At 44.8% G+C, this 19,880-nt stretch overlaps 1 protein-coding gene across 9 annotated transcripts in view; it reads left to right on the forward strand.

Annotated features, from left to right (window-relative positions):
• Positions 1 to 18,919, forward strand: part of DHX35 (DEAH-box helicase 35) — a 67,694-nt gene extending 48,775 nt beyond the window's left edge. For 3 of the 9 annotated variants that reach the window (XM_008517402.2, XM_008517405.2, XM_070589218.1), the window contains 7 exons: positions 1,909 to 1,986; positions 3,707 to 3,836; positions 7,105 to 7,186; positions 9,426 to 9,497; positions 11,759 to 11,870; positions 12,152 to 12,239; positions 17,680 to 18,919. In XM_008517402.2, coding sequence (XP_008515624.2) covers positions 1,909 to 1,986; positions 3,707 to 3,836; positions 7,105 to 7,186; positions 9,426 to 9,497; positions 11,759 to 11,870; positions 12,152 to 12,235 — 558 coding nt within the window. In that variant the 3' untranslated portion in view covers positions 12,236 to 12,239; positions 17,680 to 18,919. Of the gene's footprint in view, positions 1 to 1,908; positions 1,987 to 3,706; positions 3,837 to 7,104; positions 7,187 to 9,117; positions 9,498 to 11,758; positions 11,871 to 12,151; positions 12,240 to 17,679 lie in introns of all 9 variants that reach the window. The other 6 variants (XM_008517403.2, XM_070589217.1, XM_070589219.1 and 3 more) reach the window with 3 other exon arrangements.
• The last annotated feature ends 961 nt before the right edge of the window (positions 18,920 to 19,880 follow it).

Consider the following 19,880-nt stretch of genomic DNA (forward strand, 5'->3'; position numbering starts at 1 on the left):
GCACAGCCATAGTGGAGTTGGCTTTCACAGTCCAGAGCCCTAAATCTTAACCATTGCCCTACTGACTTTCCCGTAGGGGAGATTGTCCTTCAGGCCACCCTGGGAGCAACCTGGGTGGGCACAGTAGTGGTGTAAGCACGACTAGTGCTTGTGCGATGCCCAAGCACACACAGCAGGGCTGCTGGTGGTGGTGTTGGAGGGGAAGTTTCCAAGCCAATTTCTTTTTTCTGTGAGGAAGATTGGCCCTGAGCTAAACATCAATGCCACTATTCCTCCACTTTGCATGTGGGACGCTGCCACAGCATGGTTCGACGAACGGTATGTAGGTCTGTGCCTGGGATCCAAACCTGCTAACCCTGGGCCACCAAAGTGGAGTGTGTGAACCCAACCACTAAACCACCGGGTCGGGCTCTCCAAATTGATGACAAGGCCCTGCCTAAGGCCCAGGTATCAGTGATGATTGAAAGAGTGAATGCTGGGAAGACCGTGAAGGAAAAGTTAGGCTGTTGACAAGCACATGGAGATGAGGCTCAGTGAGAGAGGCAGGTCGGGGATGAGTCCTCAGCCGGTTCCTGCCGGAGGGTCAGAGAAGCAGCAGCCTCGCACACCGAGGGGCTGGATCTGCATGTGTGGCAGGGGGAAGAGAAACTTTCTTATGGCTTGTTGTCTTCCTTGACAATTGTATAATTATAGGTCACATAGTTTTCCTGCCTCTGTGCCTGGGTGGTTATGTCCATTTTCTCCATTTTTGTTTGTTTGCTTGCTTTTCTTTTTTCTTTTTTTGATGAGAAAGATTGGCCCTGAGCTAACATCTGTTGCCAGTCTTCCTCTTTTTGCTTGAGGAAGATTGTCCCTGAGCTAACATCTGTGCCAGCTTTCCTCTGTTTTGTATGTGGGATCCTGCCACAGCATGGCTTGAGGAGTGGTATGCAGGTCTGCACCCAGGATCTGAGCTTGTAAACCCCAAGCCGCTGAAGCGGAGTGTGCAAACTCAGTCACTATGCCACCGGGCCGGCCTCTGTTTGCTTTTCTATTAGCCTTTTTAACAATCCTCCCTCAGGACGGGCAAGCTCATTTTCAAGATGCAGAAACTGAAGTTCTGACCGCTCTTTCTAAAATTGCAACATATCTCCTCTCCTTCCGTCCATCCCTGCTTCGTTTTTCTCCTCCAGCACTTCTTCCCACCTGATATGGTATATATTTTACTTCTTTGTCTTGTTTGTTGTTTCTCCCACCACTGTTTTATTCACCGTTCTATCCCACATGCATTGAACAGTGCCAACCTATCGTGGATGCTCATTGTCTGTTATTGAATGAATGGGAGGAAGGAAGGAAGATTAATTATGTGGTATTTGATGCAAGGAAAAAATTCTGAAGTTAGTAAGTATATTTGTGTGCTTGTGCGTATACTCTGTATGCTGCTCCTTTAACCCATGGGAGCAGACGGCGTTGCCCAGGAGCTTACGGGAAGAAACATTCAGGCATGGGTCTGCAAGAATTGTAGCCTGGGAATACGGAGTGTCTGCCATGCGCCAGGCAGCTGGCCGCCAGTCTGCCTGGAGCTGACATTCTCTTGGGGGCTGGGAGGAGTTCTTCTGAAAGGGATGATATTGACTGCCTAGAAGAGGAGAGAGATAAGAACACCAACCTTTATCTAATACCTGTGCCAGGTGCTTTACAGTGAAGTATCTTCATCCCACGGCCATCTTGATAGGTTTAGTATCTTGATTTTACAGACAAGGAAACTGAGGCCAAGAAAGGTTCAGTACCCAATCTGAGGTCTTTCAGGTAATGGCAGAGCTAGAATGGTGCAAACCACATCTTTCTGACTCTACAGGCCATGAGCTATTCATCGTGTGCAAGAGGCTCACAGGTGTCAGCTTCTAAACGTCGCTTTGTTCTTTCCAGATTCGAGTGCACCGAAAATTTGCTGTGGAGGAGGGTGATCATCTCACTATGCTCAACGTGTACGAAGCATTTATCAAAGTAAGACAGCACCCACTGCAAAGGCCCCTCCACACACCCGCACTCTCGACGCGAAAGTTCAGTTTATGAAGGAATGGCCAAGAGGCCTCTTTATTTCCTGTTGGACTTATTGCCAGTATTTCTAATCCGTGGGTTGGGCCCCCTGCCTGAGTTTGTGGTGCACTTTCGCCCGGAAGGAGACAGGAGTCGTTTCTTGCTTCTCCCTGCCTAGAGATGCGGCCCACCAGCAGCAGGCCAGTGGTTGGTCTCCTCGCTCTGTCTCGTGCCAACCCAGTGTTGCTGGACAACACTGTCCAACATTTGAATAGGAAGTTCTGTTATATTTTCTGTGAGTAAACAAGGCTGAGAGTAACTCGTAGTCTTGAGGTGAATCTTCAAAGCTGTTAATATGAGTTGGAGGCTGCACATAACCGCTGCTCCTCCAGCTGCCAGACAAGCCATGAGAAGACGCTTAGCGAGGATCCATATATATTCACCCTACCCATATTTAGCCATAGGTAACGTTAAATTTTTTTTTTCCTGAGGAAGATTCGCCCTGAGCCAACATCTGTTGCCAATATTCCTCTTTTTATTTTAATATGAGCCACCACTACAGCATGGCCACTGACAGACGAGTGGTATGGTTCTGCGCCTGAGAACTGAACCTGGGCTGCCAAAGCAGAGCATGCTGAACTTTGACCACTAGGCTGGCCCAATTTTTGTTGTTCTTAGTATTCCATAAAACTAAGCAAATAATACAGCTTGAAGTTCTCACTAAAAACTGCTAAAAAGAGAGATCTAAAGATGATGAAAACTGTGAAAGGAGAAACTTCTCACAGAGAGGAGATGGTGTGAGGGGGAGATCAGACGTTTCAGTGTTCAGTGTCTTGCATTCATTTCTTAAATTCTTTCTTAGAAGAGGAGAAATCCTAAACTTTTGCTTTGCTGGAGATGTGCAGGAGATTATTCAGTTGATGAACAGTTTTCAGTAAAACCTGATCTCTTCTTGAGATTATTAATTAGGGTTTAAATCGGTTCAGGTTCCTTTGTAGAAGCACAGTGCCCCATCTCCAGTCTGCGGCTTCCTCTGCTCCTAGAACGCGGGTCCAGGTCTACGCTGTGTTAGTCTGTACTTGCCTTCTTGGAAAACCCTCTGTGACCGACACTTTCTTATTTAAAACACTTTCCTCCCTGGCTTGGAACATAATTTCAGAGGTACATTGCCGCAGCAATAATTTAGTCTAAGACATAATGGTCATACTTAAGAATATAGAACAAAATTAAACACTGTTGATAGAAAAATCGTACTTTGGGAATAAATAATAGTAATTTGCAAATTATTTCTAAATTGGCAAGTGTCGTATTCCTTGCCTGTAGTCTAATAAAGTGATAAACTCAAGGCCACTGATGAAAGAAAGTCGATTTACAAAGAATGGCAGGGAATGGTTCTTTCTGACAGTTTGCTGCTTGCAGATAGTTAACAGTGAAATCAACTCAGCTCGTCATTAAGTTCTCATTTGCCTTTTAGAGCAGAGAGTGAGACCAAAGAGCGGTCAGATAGTGAGCATGGTTGTCACATCTGTTCAGAGAGATGGGGCAAAAAAGGGCCAGTTACCCTCTGAAGATCTTGTCCCGTTGACTAAGCAAATGGTGGAAGAGAAAATAATGATCTTCACAAGACAGCCTTAGTCGAGAACATTGCTGTGTTTGTCTCACTCTCCCTCTCTGGATTGTTCTGCAGCACAATAAGAATTCTCAGTGGTGTCAGGAACATTTCCTGAATTACAAGGGTCTTGTCAGAGCTGTGACAGTGAGAGAACAACTGAAAAAGCTTCTTGTCAAGTTCCAAGTGCCCAAGACATCTAGTGAAGGTGAGAGTAAACTGCCACGTCGGGTGGCATCCCTTTCTTTTCTCTGTTTCATTGCATTCTTGAAAGTTCTCATGTGGGGCCGGCACGAGACAGCACAGTGGACTCTGCCTACTCTGGGCTCACGTTTTGAGTTGCCTGTGTCAATGAAAAGCTGCATGTAAAAGTAGCATATTTTCCCAAAGAGGTCCATTTTTTTTTCTTTTCTTTTTTTTTAAAAGATTTTATTTTTCTTTTTTCTCCCCAAACCCCCCTGGTACATAGTTGTGCATTTTTAGTTGTGGGTCCCTCTAGTTGTGGCATGTGGGACGCCGCCTCAGCATGGCTTGATGAGCGGTGCCATGTCCACACTCAGGATCTGAACCGGAGAAACCCTGGATTGCCGAAGTGGAGCACGCGAACTTAACACTCAGCCACGGGGCTGGCCCCTCCATTTTCATTTCTGAGGGCTATTCTTACTAAAAAAGTTTGATAAGCCCTGATAACATCTAAGAATCGTTAACGTTCACATCATTGCACCTTATGTAGTTAATTTTCCCATGTAGGCTTTGCAGGAAAAATTACTTTGATGTGGACAATACTTATGGCTATCACGTATAAATTACATGGTAGTTTCAGATATAGTCTGTGTGTTGAGCCTAGGCAGTCGCTGGAGTAGACAGTGCTGTGGAAGACTGAGTCTCTCGCCTCCAGCAGTGACGGTGCCTACCATTAGTTGCAGACACACTAGGTGCACCGTGGCAGGGGTTCTACAAATATTTTCTCCATCTCCCACTCTATGAGGTGTCAGTGATGTTATCTTTATTTCACGGATGAATCAAAAGTCCTGGGGAGAAGTCAAATTTGGGTCAGGACGGCATGGCTGGTGTTCAGCAGAGCCAGATCTGTGTGACTTAGCACCCACACTTTGGAGGAAGTGACCATCTGCTCATGCATTCGGCAGTTGTGTTTTGAATACCTACTATGTGCCAGGCACTCTGCCACACTCAGCACCGCTAGTACTTGCTAACATTTCTTAAGTGCCCATCACAGGCCAGGCAGTGTTCCGAGTGTTTTCATATGATAATTCATTTAATGCTCACAACAATCCAGTGAAATACATGCTGCTGTCTCCATTTTATAGATGAGGGAAATGGTCTGAGGCAAAGAGTACCTTGCTGAAGGTCACACAGTGAGTGTATAGTGGAGTCAGAACTCGAACTCAGGCAGTTTTATTCCAGAGCCTTATTTTGCCATTATACTAAGAGCAAGTGACTACAAAAAGATGAAGATGTGGTTCTTACTCCCAGGAAACAGTGGAGTGAAGGCAGAGATTCACACAGACAGACAAACTACTACATGTAAGATTATCTGTTCTCTTAGGAGTTAAACAAGTAGACACTTGTGTAGTTGTGGCAGACAGCAATGGCAGATGTCACAGGAACGCGGGGAAGAAGGGATGCAGTGGTCCTGGCCTGGGAGGTCTCACGGCGGGCTTGAGTGGTGGCAGAAACCCAGGCAAACATTGGAGGACTGGCTCATTAGAAAACAGTGGCAGAGGGCACGCGAGGCAGCAGGGACCTAGAGACGAGTGCTTGCAGTGAGGAGCATATTAGATGCTCAGAGAATATTGATGAATGAATAAGCTCACAAGAGAGGGAAGAGTCAAAAACTGGGTGATTGGGTAGAGTTGGTGTCATTGATAGAAACAGGAAGCTTACAAGGGCAGCTAATTAGGGAGAAGCTGATTGAGTGCCTGTCACCCAGCAGATAGATGACAGCCATGCTTCTGCATCTGTGTTTCTTAACCTGTTTTTCATTATCAGCCTCTCTCCCAGGAGAAAAATTACATAAATTTAAATTCTTCCTAACGAGAGAAATGAAATACTAAGGAATAAGAGTTTACAAGGTAGGGTTGAGTTTTGGAGGGCCACAGCCATTGTAATATCTAAGATTTCGCCCCTACTCCGCCCCCAAGAGCAAATTCTCCCCACTTTGGAAGTGATGTCACCCTGGTAAGAATGCATGTTCTACATGGAAATTTCTTTCGGACAGTTGGAGAAAAGGGACTGAATCTTGAATCAGATCCTGGTTAAAAGTGTAGACTTGAGGTTTGTGCTTAGCAAGTAGCAAAACTTTGTGCTTAGCAATAATAGAAAAAATCATAGAAACAGTAAATTACATGCAAATTTAAAACTTGTAGATGTTAAAGAAAAAAAGCAAATAGTGAAAAATATTCTCAGCAGACGTAAGAGATGAAAATTTAACACTTTCCTCTGGAATGAGTTCATTTAATGTATGAAGAAAAACACTAGTTTCTAAGTTCATAAATGGGCAAAGGAATGGAACAGAAAATTCACAAGAGGAGAAATACAGATAGTAATCAAATAAATGTACAATAAGAGAAGGGGCACCTTTGTGCCAAAGCATTGCTGGTAAGAATGCAGCGAAACTAACTTTCTCATACATTGTTGATGACTTTGTAAATTATACCACCTTTTGGGAACTTATTTGCCAACATACTATATTTCATTAGATCTAAGATGCCATCATTTGTAAGACACTCCATTATTTTGTGTACCGCTAAGAAAGAAAAAATGCTGCCAATTATAATTATAAAATGCTGTCCTGATTTCATTGAGTTAAAGTGTAAAAAAAGAATGAGTCTTAGAATTGATGAAATGTGGTACGTCCTTAGCCATATAAATGACATTATCCTTTTGCACAGTGATTTGGAATGTATTCTATGGAAATCGTCTAATAAATGGGAAGGCTTTATCCTTGGAAAATGTTTACTGTAGCAACATAGACCAATTGAAATGGAACATTTGAAAATTTTGAAGAATTACACACTGTAGCTATTACCACAGAAATAATGTTGCAGCATTAGTGTCCGGTTTGTGTCTTACGGAAAGAACATCATTCCCACAAGGTGCTCGCCTAAAATGGAGTTCCTGGGTCACTGTCCAGTCTATGGAATGCTCTCTTAGCTTCTGGTTCCCAGCCTTGGCCTGGTCATCTGTGGCCCAAGGGGGTTTGGGGATCCCAAGTTAAAGGAACATGCAGCATGTTCCCTCCAGCAGCCATTGTGGGAGGGTGGGACCTCCATAGATGGTGCCAGGGCAGGCATCCAGCCCTGGGATGCACTGGTGCTGATTCAGGAAACGGTTTCGATGTGGCTCGAGGCAGCCTGGGGCTGGGCCTCACAGCACGAGCTCCGGTGGGGCCTGAGCACGCAGAGCATGGGGCAGCCAAGGGTCTCACCCATCACTCTGTTTACTCCCTTGTGTAGGTGATCCAGACCCGGTTCTGAGGTGCATTGTTTCGGGATTCTTTGCAAATGCCGCAAGGTTTCATTCTACTGGAGCTTATAGGTAACATGATACTTGTGAAGTCATTTGTTGAAGGAGAAATCTTAAAAATGGTCCAAACCCCATAGAAGGCTGATGTGCAGGGAAAGGAGAGAAATGAAATTAAATAATTTTTCTTTATTTGTATGATGCCTCCTTCCAAAGGTGAGTTGAGGTTAGCTATACAGCTTTAAGCAAAATATCTTTTTTTTTTGAGGAAGATTAGCCCTGAGCTAACATCTGCTGCCAATCCTCTTTTTGCTGAGGAAGACTGGCCCTGAGCTAACATCCATGCCCATCTCCCTCTACTTTATATGTGGGATGCCTGCCACAGCATGGCTTGCCAAGCAGTGCATTGATCCACACCCGGGTTCCGAACCGGCGAACCCTGGGCCGCCAAAGTGGAACATGCGAAGTTAACCGCTGTGCCACTGGGCCGGCCCCAGCAAAATATCTTAGCTTTGTGGAAATGATTCTCAAATATTCAGCCTGTCCACATGTTGTAGAAGGATGACAATTACAAGTCTGGAGGCTGGTAATATTTCTGTTCTAATAATAGAATAATAGACCCAGAAGGAACCATTAAAGATGATCTTTCCTAGAGGAGGACAGCTTTTGCCATGGGGTAGTTCATTATATTGTTAGAGACCCGTGGGACTGAAGCCACCACTTACCCTCATACATTGTGGCCACATTTGGTGTCTTTGGATGTTGGCAAGTGTTTCTTCATGTGCTGGATGTACCTCCCGCTGCAGACTAGCCTGTTTCTTCCAGTTCCATTTTCTAGGCATAGAAAATCCCTGATCAGTGATGCCCTCCTGATAACCTTTAGTATATTCAGATACAGTAGAAGCCTATACGTAGCTTAGCCTTCTTTTCTCCAAACTCAATCCTTCCAGGTCTCTGAATTGTTACTTCTAGTCTCTCTTTTCTGTCTCTCAGCTCCCTGGAGTCTTGTAACTTCTTGGTAGCCTATGTAAAGTGCAGCGACCATAACTGCTCTTTAATAAGGGAACAATCAAAAGGTTTATCACAGCTTTTCTTTGGATTTCCTCTGTGTATTGTTCTGGCACTAGCTTTTTACCCTCAGAAAATATTAGTCCTCTTACCTGGAGGTAAGCGTGATGGCCCTGTCCCGGACACTGGGTTTTGTTAACAAGTTCACAGTGGCATTGAGCTTTTTTGTTTGTTTTTTTGGCAGCGAGGTCTCCTCTGTCTACTATCCTACTAGCTGACTGTTGGAACCTAGGTATAGCACTTTATCTTTATCTCTGGTATGTTCTCTTTGTTACTCCAGGCCAGATAGCGTAGCCTGTCAGTATCATGATTCTGTTCCCCATCGCATGAGCTCTCCCTCCCAACACTGAGCTGTGCATGTTTGAGGCAGCTCTGGAGAGGCCTGTAATCTTCTCCAGCGAGTACTGTGATTTTGTTGTCATTTTGACTGCCCCACTCTTCTCAAGAGTGTTAATTAGAAATTTCTACTAGCATTTAAAAATTCTTTTGCAGTGTCCTCAACAAAAATATAGGCTACATAACAGGCTTCACAGCTAGTCAGGCCCTTTGAGACAAAGTTCACTGTCAGTCAGCTCAGGCCACCTGGTGGACAGCCGGGGCCCTGGGCGCTGGCTTTGTTGCCGAGTCCGGGGAGCTCGTCGTGGCGCTTGAAGCACTGTCCTGACATGCACATCCCTGGTTTGGGCAGTGACATCTTGACCTATTAATGTTCTCATGTGATCTGATCTTACCAACAGTTGTGTCCTCAGTAAATATTTTTTTAATTAAATTGAGTCAAATCCGAGTTGGAATTTGAAATACTGTGTCAGAGAAATGGGTAGTCCAGTATTTTCTTTTTCCCTATCATTATCTCCCCCAGAGTCTTTGTCTTTGGTGTTTAACTTTGTTTAATAGAAAAATGTGTAGAAGTAATCATGTGTATTATTTCTGTCCCTAAGGAAATTGTTCTGAAAGAGAACCTGCAGAAGATAACCCTAAACATTGGCAGAGCAATATATTTCTCAATTGCTTTTCTGAAGGTCCACTTGTTGCTTTTCTTCTCTCCTTTTTTTTGCGTGGTTTACTCTTGACTTCTGGGGAGGCAGTGGAAGAGAGCTCAATAAAGGCACAAGAGAAGATGGAGAGAATAGTTTTCTTCGTGTAAAGTACGATCTGCAGGCATTTTTTGATAACATTAAACAGGTCTGTGGGAAAGTCTTGCTGTCAGTATTTAACATGTACTTCAGACAAAATTTTGTTTTATAAGGACTATCCGTGACGATCATGAACTACACATCCACCCTGCGTCAGTCCTCTATGCCGAGAAGCCGCCTCGCTGGTAAGCCACTCTCCTGCTGCTTAGCCTTGTGACTGAACTGAAGGCAAGGCCTAGCTCTTGGTCCATCTCTGGGCCCCCGTGCCCGGCACAGTGCCTGGAATACAGGTGCCCAGTGCACGTTTGTTGACTTTGTTATACTCAGTTGTCTTTAGAGTTTCTGCTCTATCAAAGAGCTCCTTAAGCGAATGGTGATACTCCTCTACTCACTCGGCTACTCAGCAAGCATTCATTTTTTGCCCTCGGGCTAGAAGTTAAACCTTGTATTGGACACAGCTATGCGGAGATAAAGTCAGGCCCCACTCACAGTCCTAAAGGAGAGAGAGACACAAACAGACTCCAGGACCTTAGGAGAAGGGCTTTGGTAGAGGGGCATATAAAGGGCTGAGGTGGGCGCCTCACGTGCCAGGAAGAGGCAGGGCTGGCTTCATGGAGGAGATGACATAGATGACGTTCGCTCTGGACCAGGGAATAGGAGTTTTCAGGCAGAAAAGGATGCGAAGGAACTAGACTGAGGAAATAGCAGGGGCAAAGCCGGGGGAATGCAAAAGAACCTCACGTCTTTGGGAAAGGGGGAGTCGTTGGTGTGGCTGGCCCAGGGCTACCCAGAGGGTCGTCCGTGACAAGGTGCGAGTCTGTGACACTCCTCCAGAAGGAGGAGGTAAGTACTGAAGCTGAGAATAGGCATTTAGACCTTCTTAGAGAATTTTGATAAGTTTATATCTGTCCAAATTGTCAATGAAAAACTTGGCTTTGTATTTTGCGTGTCTTTTTTTAAAATTTTATTTTTCTAGTAATTCTTTTATATTGTATTTTGCAAAAACATTGATCTACATTGGATTGGAAACTTTAAAACAACGACTGGTTCTTTACCACAGATAGATGGAAAAGCCCCTGGAAAAAAAATATGTGTGGAGAGGGCCAGGGGAGATAATGGTAGATAAAATCAGAGGGCAGAAAGGTCCATCAGAAGACAGTTGGTCCTCTAGCCCAGTGGTTTTGAAAGTGTGCTTCCCAGACTGCCAGCATCAGCATCACCTGGAAACTTGTTAGAAATGTACATCCTTGGGCCAGGCCCAGCCCTGCTGGATCAGAAATTGGGAGCGGGCCAGAAGTCTATTTTAAGAAGCCCTCCAGGTGATTCGGATGGTTGTCGAAGTTGGAGATCTATTTCCCTAGACCAAGGAATTAGACTTTATCCTGTAACCAGCGCAGATCTGGAAGCTTCTTAGCTGGAGAGAGACTTCATCAGTTCTGGGTTCAGAGTTGTTACCCGATGGCCTTTAGTGTGCAGGGTAAGTTGACGAGGGAAGCCAAACCTTGGTTCTGGATCCTTTTCCAAGGGTTTGCTGACTTTGGGATGACTGAATTTGAGAGTTGCTTAAAAGAAAAAGACTTTTCTTTTTCCTGTTTCATTCCCAAGGGGCCTTGAAGGGCAAAGAAAGAATGGTGGAAATAGAGCCAGTCTTGAGGCAGATCCATAGCGTTAAGGTGGTGAAGCCAGTCCCTCCCCCTGCAGCCTCTCTGCAGAGGGACCTGTCTCTGGGTCTGACCTTCATCGGCTGACTCGTTCACTGGCTTCAGTGGGTGGACAGTGGCAGTGTGGCTGGTGTGTTTACAGTTACGAGGGAAGCTCCAAATCAGCACCTCAGATAGCTCAGAAACTAATGCCTGTGTCTAGTATATGCACTCCTAAAATCTGGGGATTTGAAGTGGTCTTCTGGGCTCTTTGCTATCTGTTAAACAGCCTCAGGCAAGCCTTTTTTTCCTTTTCTTTTCTTAAATAGAGGTATAATTTATGTACAGTGAAGGAGTATTGACAGCTGTGTACACCCATGTAACCCACACTCCCAATAACATACGGAATGTTTTCATCGCTCTGGAAAGTTCCCTTGTGTCTCTTTCCAATTAGTTCCCAGCCCCTTTCAGAATAAGGCAAGCCTTTGCTTGTACTTTTGCATTTTCTGGCACAATCATTAGGCTCTGTTCAGAGTTGTGTAAGTGCAGACTAAGGATCCAGAAAGTCCTGTGTGGATAACTGAGATATTCTGGAAATCCTGTAAATCGGACACACTGTTACCCACCACTCAGGTCAAGAGGCTTAAGTGAGCAACAGAAATGGCATTTGTTTAGTGTAATGCCCAGTAGACAGGATAGAAACCTGTTAAAGATACAGGGAAAAGACTCACCATCTCTAATTGTTGTGGGTTTTCACTCTCATCATGAGACATAGGAAGTTAGCTCATGTTTCTTTCTTGTTTTAGGGTTATCTACAATGAAGTTATACAAACCTCCAAGTATTATATGAGAGATGTGACTGCTGTTGAATCCGCTTGGCTGTTGGAGCTGGCTCCACACTTTTATCAACAAGGAACGGTAGGAATGAATGGAGCCCGTCCCCCAAAACCACCTGCTACCTGCCTCTTCGTATTTTTAAATACGCATTTATTCTCCAACTTAGTGCCCTAAATTTGTCCCCCCAGTAGTGCATAGGGTGAGAAGGCCATTACCACGTCTTCACACCATTCTGGATAAAGGCATTACCATCTGCTCACAGTGAAGTGCCTTTAAAAATAAATCCCTCCAACTTGTAAGACAAAAAGGAGAATGTATCTTCAGCTCTTCCTCTCTCCCTCTGCTCTTCTAAACCATTTCAGAAGAAATTATATCACGCTTTGGACCATGTTCACAAGGAGTGGCGCAGGTATTCTCTGATGAGGACTGCCTCACAAAGGACATAAACAGGTGTGCAAGCTTAAACCCAGGGTAGTTTAAACAGTGGTGGGTGATGCCGAGCGCCAGCATTATGGTGTCTATACTGCACTTTTCTTCCATGGCTGGCCCACGTGCGGGACGAGCAGGGTGGTGAGCCTGGTAGAGCAGGGTCATGGTTTTGTGTTCTTCACTTTTACAAAAAATGGTCCATTTGTTGGGAAAGAAAAAAAAAAAGGCCGTACATTCTTTTAACAAGATTTTTAATTGAGTGGTGGTTATATTTGGAAGGCTGGCATGAAAATGAGTGAATCAGAGCTCACAAACTTCCTGGCTAAATGCAGCCCATAGACTTACTCTATTTGGTCTGCATTGTGTTTTTATAGATTTTTTTTTTTTTAAGGTTTTTATTTTTATTTTTATTTTTTCTCCCCAAAGCCCCCCGGTGCATAGTTGTATATTTTTACTTGTGGGTCATCCTAGTTGTGGCATGTGGGATGCCGCCTCAGCATGGCTTGATGAGCGGTGCCACGTCTGCATCCAGGATGCGGACTGGTGAAACCCTGGGCCGCCAAGGTGGAGGGCATGAACTTAACCACTCGGCCACGGGGCCGGCCCCTTCATTGTATTTTTAATTGGGATGTTTAGTGCGATCACATTTAATGTAATTATTGTTAGATTTAAGTCTATCATCTTACTTGTTTTCTATTAGTCTGATTTAGTTTTTGTTCCTTTTTTATTGCCTACTTTTGAATTAATATTTTTTGTATTCCTCATTATCTCTTCTAGCAGCTTTTTTTACTTCTTGTTTTATTTTTTGTGATTGCTCTAAGGGATTATAATATATATTCTTAATTCATCACCATTAACCTTGAGTTAGTATTACACTACTTAGTTTATAATATAAGAAACTTACAACAGTATCTTTCATTTCCTTCATCCCATTCTTTGTACTGTTGTTGTCATCTATTTTATTTCTACATGTTATTGTGTGTACGTTATGTATATGTTAATGTTATTTCTACATATTGTCATATATTTTATTTGGACATCATATTTTATTTCTAGATCTTTTATTTGTAATGTTTTGTCATATTTTATTCCTACATAAGTTGTCATATATTTTGTTTCTACATATTTCTCTATTTTATTTCTACATATATTTTATTTCCACAATTACTGTTGTTATTCTAGTTTTACATAATTGTCTTTTAAAGAAATTAAGAAACAAGGAAAAAAAGTATTTTATGTCACCCACACATCTATCATTTCTGTCATTCTTCATCCCTTTGGGTAGATCCCACATTTCTTTTCTCTTTAGCCTGAAGAACTTCCTTCAATATCTTTTAGTGTTTGTCTGCTGGTGAAATATTCTCTCAGCATTCATTTATCTGAAAATATCTTTATTTTATCTTCATTTTTGAGATATTTTTTCTGTATATAGAATTCTGGGTTGAAAAAGTTTTTTTGTTTTTTGTTTTCCTTTTAACACTTTAAAAAGAGTTTATGTCACTGGTTTGAGTTGTTTCTGTGAGAAGCCGGCAGTCATTTTTGTTGTTGTTCCTCTGTATGTGATGTGTGTTTTTTTCTCTGGCTGCTTTTAAGATTTTTTTTCCTTTGTCTTTGGTTTGTCAACACTTTGACCTATAATGTGCTTTTCCTTGTGATTTTCCTGCTTGGGGTTCATTGAGCTTATTGGATCTGTGGGCTGAGGTTTCATTTTATTACATTTGGGAAATTTGGCATAGAAATGCCTTAAAATATTTTTTTTGCTCCAATGTCTCTCTGTCTCCTGGAACTCCAATTACAGATGTGTTAGAGCAATTAATATTGTCTCACTTGTCACTGAGGCTCTGGTCTTTTTTTTTTCTTTACTTCAGTTTTGATAGTTTCTGTTGACCTGTCTTCAAGTTCACTGGTCACTTCTTCTGCAGTGTCCAATCTACTTTTAAGCTCATGCAGAGAATATTTCATTTCAGATATTGTATTTTCCATTCTAGCGTTTTCATTTGGTTCTTCTTTAATTTTTTATTTCTCTGTTTAGATTCTCCACATATTCACTCCTTACGTCCATCTTTTTCTTTAGTTCTTTGAACATGTTTATAAGAGCTGTTTAAAGGGCTTGTCTACTGATTCAGTGTCTCTCTTGTCACTGGTCTAGTCTGTCTTTAGACTGATTTTCCTTCTCGTTGTTGGTCACATTTTTCTACTACTCTTGTCTAGTAATTGTTTGTTATATGCTGGACAGTATAGATGCCATCTTGTGAAGAGTCTGGATTTTGTTCTTTTCTTTAAAGAATGTTGAGTTTTTTTCTAGTAGACAGTTAATATTGGCAGATCAGTTTAATTCCACCAAAGCTTGATTTTCGTTTTTACTAGGGCAGATCTAGAGTAGCCCTACTCCTAAGACATGGCCTTTTTGATGTTCCAAGTGAGTGCCTAGGATGTTCAGTGAGGTCTTTGCTTTCTGGCTGGTCAGAACTCCAGTGTCTCCACTGTACAAACCTGGAGAACCTCCACATCAGCACACAACTCCCCTGTAGCTGTTCTTTGCCAGCCTTGTCGAATGTTGGCTGCACATGTGCAGCTTAGTATAACAATGCTATAGAAAACAAACACAATAGAAACAAGCAACACTGTTGTCTTCTATTTAGGGTTGACTTCCCTGTGCTAACGTTTAGAGACCAGGCAGAGACCCAGGATAAATACAGAGCTCACCTGGAGTGTTTCCTTTTTCTCAAGAATTACAGCCCTGTGCTGTCTTTTGCCCAGTGCCTGAAAACCGTCGCTTCAGATATTCTGTGCAGTTTTACCATTGCTTACCACACAAAGGGAAGTCCAAAACCTGTTACTGCATCAGGACTGAAACCAGACTGCAGTGTTTTCAAACCAAAGTTTGGATTGATTGGTACATTTAAAAATTGAAAGATTTCACATTGAATATGGACTTCAGTTTTCTCTTGAAAGAAACGTTGACTCTGCTGACACTGGGCCTGAGTTACTGCTTGGCAGCAGTCGATGGGCGGAGGCGTGGCTGCCTGCTGTGAGTGGCACCCTCCAGGCACCACAGTCCTGCTTCACTTGTTTGTTTCCCTTGCTTGACTCTGAGAAACATTTGAGTTGTGACCCTGTAAGTGGAAGGATCTTCTCATCCCTCCCCTTCCTGCAATGTCAAAGGAAATTGCCCTTTTTAAATCTTCTTATAGTATTTAAATCTTATCCCATCAAACAAAAAAGATTTCAAACCTATATAGTTCTTCACACATCCTCATACAGATATTTCAGCCAGAAACCGGATCAACTGCAGGGACTGAAAAAAATGCAGAGTGTGTTGTCTTTACTGTATTGGGCTGATAAGAATAAACCTGATGTGAAAGAAAATCTTTTCCCTCAAAACCTCTCAGTTGGAAAGCAGCAGACTTCAGATGTCCAAGAGAAGTGATTAGAGATGCCAACTAGACAGCGGGAGAGTGGTGCCACTCTTGAGAGCTCTAGCTGAAGTGGTAAGACGCAGGGCAGCTCGAGAGAGGAAGAGAAGCTTGAAGTTGTCCTGGATTCATTTAGACTCTCAGAGAACAGAATTAACCTAGAAGCTGAGTCATTTTCCCTTCTCAGCTCAAAATTACAGTTTCTTTAGGTCAAACCCACAAAGTTAGAGAGAAAATTGCTCCAGAAGTTTGAGGAAAATGACAATCCCAAATTTCTGCATTTCTCTTCTCTCCAAGTGCCTGTTTGTGAGTTCATCCACTCCTGGCACCTGGAACCTTAGAAACCACCCAGTGCAACAACCTGGTCATACAGGCAAGGGCCCTGAACCCCCTGCAGATACTTGGCCCCTCCAAGTTTCTCCAGTTTGGCCATTCCAAAGACACTTCTGTTAATTTGTGCAAAATGAGTTGATTTCTCCAGGAGCCGCACAGATCTCCCTTGGCTGCCCATTTATGGTAGATGTTCCTTTGCTGGACACTGGAGCACCTCATGACCATCCACAGCCCAGACATCATCCCCGGCTCTGTTCCTGGCACCTTTGGTGACTTTCCATTACCACTGTTTTCAGAGTGTTGCTCTCACCCTGTACAGAGGCCTGAAATGGTCTGGAGTCGGCTTTGTTTATACTCAACATTCTTCCCAGAAATGAGCACCAAAAATGGTCCCATAGGCATGATGACATCATCTCCCATTCCCGAGCTGGGGCTGTGGGTGTCTGACCTTAATCGTAGGGGTCGCGTCGGGTGAAGTGCATGGGGGAGAGGATTTACAGAAGTTCAGCAAGACCCACAGCTGGAGAGGGGAGGAGCAGGGTAGACTCTTCAGAGGTTTGCTTTCCAGTCTTTAAATTGTTTTTCCCGATTCTTTGGAATCTGGGGAAAACCCTCTGAGCCAGGGCCTTTGCAAGAACCTATGCTGGTCCTTTTCCAGGTGTAAGTGGTTAGAAAGTGACTTCCAACAGCTTGTTGAGACCTGTGTCCTGTTCACTCAGTCGTCTTTTACATTGTGCCTGGGGGGCACTCTTCTTTTGTGCCCTGAATACTTCTAGAGCCTACAGTTCTGCTGCTGGTGGGGACTGCTGTCTCGAGGCTGTGTGGGTTTGGGTGCTGAACGTGGTAGGCTGGGCAGGCCTGCTCTGCTGGCAGTCAGGGTGGCATTTCCTCATGTGGAGATCCTGCTGCATGTTAGGGCAGCACGCGTCAGGGATCCCTTATGGTTGGTTGTTTGTGATTATTAAGTGGGTATCAGGGCTACCTCAGTCGGTGGACAGAGGTCTTTTATTACAAGCTTATATTTACAGTCTGCCTTAAATGCTTATTGTAGGATTTCTGGCACTTTTGGCTTTACCTTAGAATGTAAAAAATGTTTATATCCGTCAATCCTATTATCTGATGCCCATGATTAAATGTTATGCTTCCTGTGTTATTTGTATTGTGGACACTTGTGAGAGGAAAATGTGTCCCTAGGAGGCGTCCTTTTCCTGTGTCTTCCCTGCACCTGCACCTGCAAGGGATTTCGTGAGGGCCTGGGTATCTGCATGTGGGGACTCTTGATAAAATGATGGGTCTCCTTGTTCCTAAGGGGAGGAGGCCTTTCCTTGATCGTTCTCAAGAAGTTCATGGAAACTTGAAGTGATATCCAGCTCGAGCCCAGTCCACTGAGCAGTGGTGTTTGGCTGCAGTGCTGGCCTGTGGCCTAGGGCAGAGGGAGAGCTGTGTTGCGCTGACAGCTTCCCGCAGAGCCCCGTGTGACCAGGTTGAGCTGTGGCGGGCTGGGCCTCGGGCTACTGTGGCTTCCCGAAGGCCCGTGGCCTTTGATGGTCACTTGGGCTTTTTCCCTCCAGAGTAGTCTGAGAGCACAGCATTTACTGAGAAGGTGTGGACCAGATGGACGCTTCCATTTGGTCATTTAGATGGGAATTACGTTGAAGTCTGGTTTCATTTTCTAACCAACCCCAACTATGGTGTTTTCTCTTTTCTTGTAGCACCTGTCCCTAAAAGCCAAAAGGGCCAAGGTCCAGGACCAGTGAGCAGAGCACGGCTGCAGCTGCGGGGACTGCGTGGTGCCCTCACCTCCACACTGCTGCCCCCCAGTGCCCAGGGGCTGAGCCGGCATCAGCTCGTGTGGGACCTTCTGCTGCTCTGAAGGGGGCTGCAGCCCGTTCGTCAGACCCTTCCTCCCCACTCCCTGCAGCGTTTGCATTTCCTGCTGGGGTCCACAGGAGTTTGTGCACGGGTGGGCATCCCGCTGCACTGCACCCAGGCAGAGCTGGAGTTGGCAGGGCCGTGCTCCTTGCTCACCCAGCTCCCTCCCTGACCCAGCATGCCACTTCTAGCAGGCAGACAGTCCTGGCCCAGTTTTGTGGGAATGAGGAGGAACATTAGCCACTGTGGGCTGAAGTACCATGTACGGTGGACAGAGGGTTTGCCAGGCTGGCTTTGCTTTCCCTGGTGGGCCACAGCTGTGTTGACCAATGAGATCTGCTGCCAGGGGTGAACACGTGTGTATCTACCAAGGGATGAGACCCTGGAAACACTGCGGATTTCTGCCCAAATCACTGAGAGTCGTGTCTGGTAGGCACAGGGGCTCCCAAACCAGATGTCTTGTTTTCCCTCTGCCCATGTCCCTGTTTATCTGTGGCCAGGTGACCTGCAAGGATTGGTGATAGACAGAAAGGACTCATGCACGCTGTTCTTTGTCAGCATAGGATTTCTCTGTCTCACAAGGGGGCTTAGCTGTCTGTCTCTGATTCCCTGTCCTCACTCCACTCGCTGAGCACTAGTGAGAGTTCGCAGCGCACACCCGTCGGGGATCCTCTGTGGCCGGAGCTCACAGCACTGAGAGGCTCTACACTTCTGTAGCTCAGGAACATAACTTCCGTCTCTGTTTGTCGTTTGTTTGCTAGGGTTCCTGTGAGAACCCGGGGGCACCTCTGCCAGCAGGCACTGGTTTCGTTGTTGCCCCTGAGCTTCTTTGCTGTGATGATGTTTGCGTTTCAACACACGACTGATAGAGATTTTTTTCCCCTTACTGTTTCAATGACATTTATTTTAAAAACACGTAGCTTGAAAATTTATTTTTGTACTGATGTTAGTTTGGATGTGCCGCTTTTGGCACCAAACATGTATGTCATTTTTATTTCCATTTTATAAACATGTAAATAATAGTGGTAACTTGTTAATAATAGCAAACCTTTATACGTAAAGTAAATATATTCCCTCCCATTGTGGTTCTTGTGGTCTGTATTTTAAGATGGTCCTGTTAATTCTTCTGAGTGCAGGCCTGGCATTAGCCGAGAAACCTGATGCTGTTGCACACAGCAGCTTCTGGGGTCACGTGGACACAGGAAGCCCCATGGGGTGAGATCATGTGAGCAAGTGCCCTCAAGACCTTAGTAGAGCAAACCATGGCATGTTCTTTAAATGAAGTCCCAAAGAGGTGCTGATTCTTGTCAGTTTCCAGTTGGCATCGTTCTGTAGAGAGATCAGAAATATTTATTTTTATAAAGTCTGAATTTAGGACCAGGGTTGATCCTAATAAACTTCAGTTGGGGTGGAAGGAGGAAAGGATACAGGATCTACGTTCTCTGGGGTGAGACCGGAGATCCAAAATGGGAAATCAAACAAACAATTGGGGGGGTGCAGACTTAGGGGGCATGGCGTCAGGGGCCACTTCGCCTGTGGGTGCCTGGTCCTGAGCACGTCTGCCCCCTGTATGTACACTCCCCCTCTCAGAGGGCGGCCTCACCAGGCGGGCCTCTGAGCTTTGGGCCCTGTGTTAGGTCACAGCCCATTGTAGTGGAGAAGGATCTTGACTCTCAGAGCCTGCAACTGCAAAATCGTGGTCTTGGCCCCTTGGCATGCGTCTGGAGAACCACTTAGCCTCGTCAGAGAGTGATGTCCCGGCCTGGCCAAGAGAAACGAGACCACGGCCAGCAGGACCTGATTGCCTCGCAACTCACAAGACTTTGTCCCAAGTAGTTCCACAGGAGCTAGTCCCCTCAGGCTGCACGCGGGTGTTCAGATATTGTCAGTGCAGTTTCCGCAACGTTGCAGTGTCTTCCTTTGGAAGTGGGTGCTCAGGTGAGAGGGTGGAGGGGAGTTTGTGCTGGAGGGACACCTGCCGGTTCCTTCCCGCAGCTGCCCTCCCTGAGGGTTGGACCCACCATACAAGGAGTCCCCTGGT

This window comes from Equus przewalskii, chromosome 21 (assembly GCF_037783145.1).
Source record: "Equus przewalskii isolate Varuska chromosome 21, EquPr2, whole genome shotgun sequence".
Classification (NCBI taxonomy): domain Eukaryota; kingdom Metazoa; phylum Chordata; class Mammalia; order Perissodactyla; family Equidae; genus Equus; species Equus przewalskii.